The sequence below is a fragment of the Ranitomeya imitator genome, chromosome 6, assembly GCF_032444005.1.
Source record: "Ranitomeya imitator isolate aRanImi1 chromosome 6, aRanImi1.pri, whole genome shotgun sequence".
Classification (NCBI taxonomy): Eukaryota; Metazoa; Chordata; class Amphibia; order Anura; family Dendrobatidae; genus Ranitomeya; species Ranitomeya imitator.
The window spans coordinates 43,392,131-43,402,082 of NC_091287.1; the positions used below are offsets into that span (position 1 = coordinate 43,392,131).

At 41.6% G+C, this 9,952-nt stretch overlaps 1 protein-coding gene across 1 annotated transcript; it reads right to left on the reverse strand.

Annotated features, from left to right (window-relative positions):
- Positions 1-1,990: 1,990 nt before the first annotated feature.
- Positions 1,991-9,385, reverse strand: LOC138643555 (sperm microtubule associated protein 1-like). Its single transcript, XM_069732442.1, has 3 exons — positions 8,961-9,385; positions 2,933-3,032; positions 1,991-2,519 (listed from the first exon to the last, which is right to left on the reverse strand). Exons 1-3 carry the CDS (start codon positions 9,243-9,245, stop codon positions 2,362-2,364), a joined length of 543 nt encoding a protein of 180 aa, XP_069588543.1. The 5' UTR covers positions 9,246-9,385; the 3' UTR covers positions 1,991-2,361.
- Between the last annotated feature and the right edge of the window lie 567 nt (positions 9,386-9,952).

Consider the following 9,952-nt stretch of genomic DNA (forward strand, 5'->3'; position numbering starts at 1 on the left):
AATGGTTATGGCTGTCCCTCTGTACCAATAGATGATTTACCCACTGTGATTTAGCAATATAGCCAGAAAACGGGAGTTCACACCAACTGCTGCTCCTCTGTTTTCCTGGACTCTATTTCATATCTCGGGTACGTCACATCACAACACCAGCCGAGGAACAATACAGCTAGGTAACAGCTCACTAGTGTGAATAGCCTTGGACATCACCCATGACAAATTTTACTGTTTCGTAATATCTCCTTTTTTGTTTATATGCACATTGCAGTAAAGTTAGTAATAGTGCCCCTATACGGTAGTACTCTTGGTAATTCCCACCTCCATTAATAGCATTCCCACACAGTAGCCCTGTAGAGCAGTCCACTGTCCACCCAAACCAAAAAATGTTCTGAGAAACGTCCGTCAGGATTAAAAGGGCCAATACAAGTCTATGAGTCCATGAAAAACACATACAGCACACGGATTACATCAGTATACCATATGTGCGCTGTCCGTATTTAACATTGCAAAGGATAGAAGAAGCTTTGTCATTTATGTATTTATTCATTTATCCAAATGCGAAAAGCACTGATGACACTGATGGTAAAAACAGACACATGGATGAAACATTGATGACACCGCCACCATTTTTTCATGTACGTATTTAACCCCTTTCTGACCTCGCACAGGATAGTACGTCTGAGGTCAACCCTCACTTTGATGCCGGCTCCGGCGCTGAGCCCGCATCAAAGCCGGGACATGTCAGCTGTTTTGTACAGCTGACATGTGCCTGCAATAGCGACGGGTGGAATCGCGATCCACCCGCCGCTATTTACTGGTTAAATGCTGCTGTCAAACTCTGACAGCGGCATTTAACTAGCGCTTTCAGCCATCAGGCTGGAAATGAGCGCATCGCTGACCCCCATTACATGATCGGGGGTCAGTGAAGCGTCGGCATGACAACCAGAGATCTATTGAAGACCTCTATGGTTGTTGATGCCGGATTGCTGTAAGCGCCACTCTGTGGTCGGCGCTCATAGCAATGCAGCAATTCAGCTACATAGAGGCGATGTGAACATCGCCTCTATGTAGCAGAGACGATCAGACTATGCCAGCCCATGGAGGCTATTGAAGCATGGCAAAAGTAAAAAAAAATGTTTTAAAAAATATGAAAAAAAAGTAAAAATATTAAAGTTTAAATCACCCCCCTTTCGCCCCATTCAAAATAAAACAATAAAAAAACAAATATACACATATTCAGTATCGCCGCGTTCAGAGTTGCCCTATCAATAAAAAAAGGATTAACCTGATCTCTAAAAGGTGTAGCGAGAAAAAAACTCAAAACGCCAGAATTAAATTTTTTGGGTCGCCACGACATCGCATTAAAATGCAATAACGGGCGATCAAAAGAACGTATCTGCAGTAAAATGGTATCATTAAAACAGTCAGCTCAGTCCACAAAAAATAAGCCCTCACCCAACCCCAGATCATGAAAAATGGAGACGCTAAGGGTATCGGAATATTGTGCAATTTTCCTCTTTTTTTTAGCAAAGTTTTGAATTTTTTTTACCACTTAAACAAAAAATAACCTAGACATGTTTGGTGTCTATGAACTCGCAATGACCTGGAGAATCAAAAAGGCAGGTCCGTTTTAGCATTTAATGAACCTAGCAAAAAAGCCAAACAAAAAACAAGTGTGGGATTGCACTTTTTTTGCAATTTCATCGCACTTGGAATTTTTCTCCCGTTTTCTAGTACACCACATGCTAAAACTAATGATGTCGTTCAAAAGTACAACTCGTCCCGCAAAAAATAAGCCCTCACATGGGCATGTGGACGGAAAAATAAAAAAAAGTTATGGCTCTGGGAATGAGTGGGAGCAGAAAACGAAAACGCAAAACCGAACAAAGCTCTGGGGTTAAGGGGTTAAACATGGACGTATGAATGAGGTCTTACACAGTACGAGTGTAGCGTCTGTAAAAAGCAACAGAGACCTGAGAAAGAAGATTGTACATATTTTTTTATTTGGTTTAATTATCGTGTAAGTACAGTAATTGTAAGGTACATTACATAAATGAACAATGGCAAAAAGACAACTTTACTTATCATCGCATTATATGAAATAATTGCACCTAAACATTCCATTCTTGTAATAATGTGATGACAAAACCGACCAGCAAAGGAATACTGCCACATCCAAAGCGACTTCTTATATGATTTTTATTATTACAATTACATTTGCAGCTATTCCCTCGATGTATATTTGTATTAGATTTTATGGTGCTATGTACCTTTGTAACACAACATTGGAACTTTCTGTAGAACCTGCACTAGATAGAATACGAGATCCTGTAATAGAATAATTCCTGAATACAGAATATTATATTAGTAAATTGCTGACTTGGTAATAATTCCAAATGGAGAAGGCATCCTTCTGAGTGATGGGGTGTTTCGTCGGTAGCCGTAGAATCCATTGTAGCCGATCACCGGCTTCACTGACGATAAAAACAAGCCGTGGCCACAGGTGTGTTCTGCGGAATGACCTAGGACATGACGTGGATACTGATGACACGGGGCAGTCATAGGTAGGAAGGTTATAGACGGGATCATTGACAGATTGCTCAGAAACCATGCAGAATGTATTCATTACTGACAGCGGCCCATACAGACCACTGCCGGGCACCTGAAAGATGCCGACAGTAGAAGATCCGTATTACCGGGGTGCACAAGGAGGCCACATCCCTGCACTGAGACCCCAGGAGCCAACATAAGACTAATAGTAGAATAAGAAGGAAATAAATAGAAAGACAAATTGGTGGGAAAAGGTTGAACTTGATGGACTTAGGTCTTTTTTTTTCAAACTATGTCAGAAAGAAGGCAAAGAAGTAAGGAAAATACCCCCGCAAAAAAAGAATATATCTAAAGACTTCCTCAGAGAAGAGATAAGTTACTGTACCTGACCCCAGGCTGTTTCTGGTCAGTAGATAAAGAGCAGCTGCACCCTTGTGTTGGAAACGGTCAGCGAGGTCCCCAAATGTCGATGTCCCTCCATGTGACTGTAAAACCAAAGTATCAGTTACAAGTCAGAGAAAGGAACCAGGGGCATAACATGAAGCCCCCTCTACAGATGAGACCATCCCTTTATTAAGGGCTCGAATTTCTCTTAATAAAAGTGTAAAACATTAACATGAGACACTAGCAAAAGAGCTCGACAGGCTGCAGTCCACATCGCAACCACTGGGTGGCCACCTACACATATAGGCTATGTGCACACGCTGCGGATTTTGATTTCATGAGTTTACAGTACCATGTAAACCTATGGAAAACCAAATCCGCAGTGCACATGCTGCAGAAAAAAAACGCATGGAAATGCAGCGGTTTACACCTGCTCCATAATAGGAATCCTCAGGGGTAAAACCGCAGCTGGAATCCGCACAAAAACCGCGGTAAATCCGCGCTAATTCTGCAGTAAATCTGCAGTGCGGATTTCATGCGGCTTTACCAAAATTAGTGCGGAAAAATCCGCACACCTTTCTGTATCGTGTGCACTTACCCATAGCAGAATCAACCCATGACAGAGTACTGAGAAATCATGTTTGGTTTGTTTTTTTATCAAAGCAAGTCATCTCATGCCCCTCATCTTGTGATATGCAGAGCCAAGAGGAAAGATGGATAAATCTGCAATATGTAATACGTGGAGGGGAGAGCCCCTGAAGGCACTAGAGCCCCAGAGTACTGTTGTCTTTGCACCATATATAGCGACACCCCTGGAAAGAACTAGACATTTTTGTTCAGTGGTAGATTCCAAAAACTGATAATTTTTTAAATAGCTTTTCAGTAGGATAATCTATGGTAAACCTTAGTGCACAAACTTTAGTTTTAAAAACCACTCTTACGGCTTCGGTGCAAATAAAAAGTAAAAAAAAAAAAAAAAATGAAGCAACTTTGTAAACAGTCTTGATTAAAAATTCCCTACTGCCCTGTGTATACAGCTCCAATGCAGGTCTATGTGATGCCATAATTAGGCCAAGTTCCTGTCAGCGCTGCGTTCTTTTCTGCTGCATTTTTTTATGCTGAGTTTAAGGCTATGTGCACATGTTGTGGATTTTGCTGCGGATTCGCAGCTGTTTTCCATGCGGTGTACAGTACCATGTAAACCTATGGAAAACAAAATCCGCAGTGCCCATGCTGCAGAACATACCGCGCGGAAACGCTGCGTTGTATTTTCCGCAGCATGTCAATTCTTTGTGCAGATTCCGCAGCGTTTTACACCTGCTCCATAATAGGAATCCGCAGGTGTAAAACCGCAGGTGGAATCCGCACAAAAAAAAGCAGCGATTCCGCGGTAAATCAGCAGGTAAAACGCAGTGCGTTTTAACTGCAGATTTTTTTAAAAAAGGTGCGGAAAAATCCGCAGACTAAGGCCGGCCTCACACTCAGCGTATAAAAATACGGTCCGTAATTTACGGCCGTAATACGCTGAAAAGTCCCCAAAATAGTGGTCCGTATCTCCTCCGTAGGCAGGGTGTGTCAGCGTATTTTGCGCATGGCATCCTCCGTATGTAATCCGTATGGCATCCGTACTGCGAGATTTTCTCGCAGGCTTGCAAAACGGACATACGGATATACAAGGGATCCATGTGCTCAAAAAATAATAAAAACATATATACTGTCTCTCTCTCTCTATATATATTTATATATGTCAGTGAGTCAGTGAGACACACACACACATATATATATATATATATATATATATATATATATATTTCATCCAGCACTAGTTAGCTTTAAAGCCAGTAATTCAATTGCCAGCTTTTGCGATCTCCTTCCTAAACCCGACATGATATGAGACATGGTTTACATACAGTAAACCATGTCATATCCCCCTTTTTTTGCATATTCCACACTACTAATGTCAGTAGTGTGTATATGCAAAATTTGGCCGTTCTAGCTATTAAATTAAAGGGTTGAATGGCGGAAAAAATTGGCGTGGGCTCCCGCGCAATTTTCTCCGCCAGAGTAGTAAAGCCAGTGGCTGAGGGCAGATATTAATAGCCTGGAGAGGGTCCATGGTTATTGCCCCCCCCTGGCTAAAAACATCTGCCCCCAGCCACCCCAGAAAAGGCACATCTGGAAGATGCGCCTATTCTGGCACTTGGCCACTCTCTTCCCATTCCCGTGTAGCGGTGGGATATGGGGTAATGAAGGGTTAATGTCACCTTGCTATTGTAAGGTGACATTAAGCCAGATTAATAATGGAGAGGCGTCAATTATGACACCTATCCATTATTAATCCAATTGTATGAAAGAGTTAAAAAAACACACACACATTATTAAAAAGTATTTTAATGAAATAAACACACAGTTTGTTGTAATATTTTATTGTACGCTCAATCCACTGGCTGAAGACCCTCACTCTGTGACAAAGAAAAAATAATAAACCAACAATATCCATACCTTCCGATGATCTGTAACGTCCCACGTTGTAAATCCATCTGAAGGGGTTAATTTTTTTTACAGCCAGGAGCTCTGCTATAATGCAGCTATGCTCCTGACTGTAAAACCCCAGCGAATGAATGGAAACTAGGTGAATGACCTGTAGTTACCTTCATTCGCGGTGAGGCGCCCTCTGCTGGATGTCCTTCGAGCGTGGGAAAAAATCAGAAAAGTTCCCAGGCTCGAGTTCATATGAGGACATCCAGCAGAGGGCGCCTCACCGCGAATGAAGGTAACTACAGGTCATTCACCTAGGTTCCATTCATTCGCTGGGGTTTTACAGTCAGGAGCATAGCTGCATTACAGCAGAGCTCCTGGCTGTAAAAAAAATTAACCCCTTCAGATGGATTTACAACGTGAGACGTTACAGATCCTCGGAAGGTATGGATATTGTTGGTTTATTATTTTTTCTTTGTCACAGAGTGAGGGTCTTCAGCCAGTGGATTGAGCGTACAATAAAATATTACAACAAACGGTGTGTTTATTTAATTAAAAGACTTTGTAATAATGTGTGTGTGTGTTTTTTAACTCTTTCATACAATTGGATTAATAACGGATAGGTGTCATAATTGACGCCTCTCCATTATTAATCTGGCTTAATGTCACTTTACAATAGCAAGGTGGCATTAACCCTTCATTACCCCATATCCCACCGCTACACGGGAATGGGAAGAGAGTGGCCAAGTGCCAGAATAGGCGCATCTTCCAGATGTGCCTTTTCTGGGGTGGCTGGGGGCAGATGTTTTTAGCCAGGGGGGGGGTGGCAATAATGATGGACCCTCTCCAGGCTATTAATATCTGCCCTCAGTCACTGGCTTTACTACTCTGGCGGAGAAAATTGCGCGGGAGCCCACGCCAATTTTTTCCGCCATTTAACCCTTTAATTTAATAGCTAGAACGGCCAAATTTTGCAGATACACACTACTAACATTAGTAGTGTGGAATATGCAAAAAAAATGGGGATATGAGATGGTTTACTGTATGTAACTATGTCTCATATCATGTCGGGTTTTTGAAGGAGAAAGCAAAAGCCGGTAATTGAATTACCGGCTTTTAAGTTATCTAGCGCTGGAATAAATATTAATATATATACATATATGTGTCTCAATGATATATATATATATATATACCTATTCTATGTGTACACATTTATTCCACCTATTCTATTGCAAGCTGTCAGTGTGATTTTACTGTACACCGCAATGAATTACCGGCTTTTCTCTCTAACACCGCTGCGTATTTCTCGCAAGTCACACTGCTGGTCCGTGTGTAATCCGTATTTTTCTGGCTTCTATAGATTTACATTGGCGATTTTTTTGCGCAATACGGTGACAAACGCAGCATGCTGCGATTTTCTACGGCCGTAGAAAGCCGTATAATACGGATCAGTAAAATACGGCAGATAGGAGCAGGGGCATAGAGAATAATTGGGCCGTGTGTAATGCGTGTTTTACGGACGTATTTAATGCGCTCATACGTCCGTAAAACTCGCTAGTGTGAGGCTGGCCTAATCCGCAACGTGGGCACATAGCCTTATAGTTCAAGCAAAGTGGATGTGACATCATGAAAGCTCCTTCCCGCTGTGGATTCAAACACTACTGAACTGTGCATTTTTGCCAAATTTTTTTCTGTGTAGGTATCTATGTAGAGCCTGAAAAAATTGAGATAAAAAAACTCAGTTGTTTTTTTGGGGGAAAACGAAATCCAGGCTTTTCTGCACTAAAATAAACACATTAATGCATTGGGAAGCTCCTTAAAAAATGCGAGAAAAACACGAAAAAAAACGCATGTGGGTTTCTTGCAGAAAATGTCCGGTTTTGTTCAGGAAATTTCTGCAAGAAATCCTGACGTGTGCACATAACCTGAGGCTGTGTGCACACGTTGCGTTTTTTTTGCATTTTTTCCCGTGGTGTGTGTTTTTCTCACACCCATAGACTTGCATTGGCGTTTCTCAGCTGAGATACGCGGACAATGGCAGCATGCTGCGATTTCACTCGCAAGTGCAATACGAACGAGAAAAAAAACGGATGATGGGAGCTGCCCCATACATTAACATTGGCCGAGTGCTATGCGATTTTTTTATCACTGAACACTCATCCGTATTACGCTGTAGTGTGACCCTGGCCTTTTGATGATTACACATCCATTCTGATACGTGTTATCAAAGTAAGTACACCAGCCTCATCAGGTCTAAGCGATCTATTTAATAATTTATAGTTTGTATTGTTGTATCTGGTGACGGATTACCATTAATGTATTTGGATGTTGCTTGACAAGCGCAGTGCCTCCAAAATAATTCACTAGAGGATACGTAGGAGTCATTCACATTGGAATGATAAACTGCAAATTTCCCACCTGTCTCTGTGGAAAACATACAGCGCCTTACAGTAGCAACATTGTGGATGAGATTTTACCCAATAAAACATTTTGGTGGAAAAAAATGTGCATCTTAAAATGACCCGTAGTGAGGATTTTTAATCTGCTTCCTATGAATTCATGAGGAGGTCTTTCACTGCGGATTTAAAGCAGTCAAATTGGCAAATACGCAGCATTTCTGAGTCAAAATCCACAGCAAATCATTGAGGACTATGCTGCAAATTTTCCAGGACAGTCTCTGTGAGCGTACATTGGGCTGAACTCCGATGTCATCTGAGTGCAGTCTAATATTTCATACGCACCCATGGTGTGCGTGATCTGAATATCGGAGCCACTATAGCGCTTGGCAGTGTTATACGCCAGTGTGAGCATACCCTTAAACAGAACAGCATTCATGGTCAGGACAATATTTCTTACAAGGGAAGGGAGCGTAATTTAAAGGATATGGGCATCTTTGTGGTGTTCTATTTAAATGCATTTGTTTTGGGCAAAAACTATTTTTTTCCGTTAGATTTCATTAAAATTTTTTTACCCCATTAGGCTGCAGAATGAGTTAACTGAGAGCCTGCCAGTGCGTTCTTTCTAACAGGGGGCTTGTAACTCTTTCATGTATTATGAGCCGATTTATGACCACATCAATGTTCAGCTCAACTTTTAAGTCATCTGCGATCATAAATCATCATGAGTTCATTCGAAAAAAAAACAGCAATTTGCCGGGATGCAAAAAGCCTGTAAAAGCCAAATGGTGCAAAATCTTCAATGAAACCCAATATATATATTCCCTGAAGGTGTCCATATTCTTTAAAATATATTGTCTTAACATTATTTCACCTTTACCCTTTTTTATTCTTTTCTAAAATGCAAACATTTTTGTTCAGCGCCAGGCAAAGGTCTATAGATGACCCCACACAAAACGTTCCTTATTGCTCCTTTCATGTTTTGGTGATTTTCTTCTTTTTTTTTTACAGGAGGAAAAGATATTACTGTTTTAACGCCGCCTAAATAATAGTGCCATATTGGGCACTTATAATACCGCACAACCGTGACTCTATATGCCGCAAACTGTATTATAAAAGACTGGGCTACAAACGGGGGCAATTGTACGTACTCACCTGCCCTGTCCTCCTCAGTAGTGGGGGCACAGGTCGACTGTGGAAATAGCCTTGTACGTGGCGGTCCTTTTGGGCATTGTAAGGCGGTATGACGGAGCCGAGCTTTGGTAAGGAGACGCTGTAATCCTTTGAGATGCTTTCAACAGCCACACAGTCCAGGACAAACCTCTTCTCCTTCATCCGAAGTTCTGCTAAGGAGGGAGATGGTGCAAAGCGACTTAACATACAAAATGTTTCCTTCCTCGGAGGCGCCATTGAGGCCGCTGATACCGGGAAATGTGCCATGGTTTTATAAGGTCTACCTGTCTCCTACTGAAGTCACGGTAGTCAATGGATGGCACAACAGAGCTCCTGGAGTGTTGCTATAGACACACGGAAACGCGACTTCAGGCCTCTTTCACTAACAATTAGCTCTTGGTCTCAGTAGAAGCTTCCTGAGCAACATACACACCCGTGTCTGCTAGGAGGCAGCAAATCTGGAAAGGCAGGACACAAGTTTGGATTTTCCTTTATCCAAGAAGTATCGTTTCTCCTTGCGGAGATTGACATGCTAAGCATGCTGAGATGAGGAGACTTAAAGCCGCAATTCTGGTTTGGTTATTATCCTAAGTCATGTGACAAGGCTCGTTGTAGGGTCGACATAGACTTGTAGGATTGCTACCTTCCAATAGGTGGCACTAGAGTTCTAGTTCTCTTCCTCCCTGAAGAGACAATTTGCATAATTAGCGGATTTTCCTTTGGAATGCATCATGAAATTATAAGATCATACTTGGAGAACCTGGGTGAGAGTGGAGGAATCTTCACCAAGAAAAATGCTGTAAAACCCTAGGGTATTGTCTTGCTTCATTTTTCCAAGCATTTTTCTTGTTCGGAAGGAACTCAGCATTTTACAGCAGCAAAATGAATGAGATGTCAAAAAATGCACCTTGTGGGTAAGATTTTAAAGTGGAAAATATAAATTCTTTCAGAGTTTTTTAGTCTTTTTTTTACCT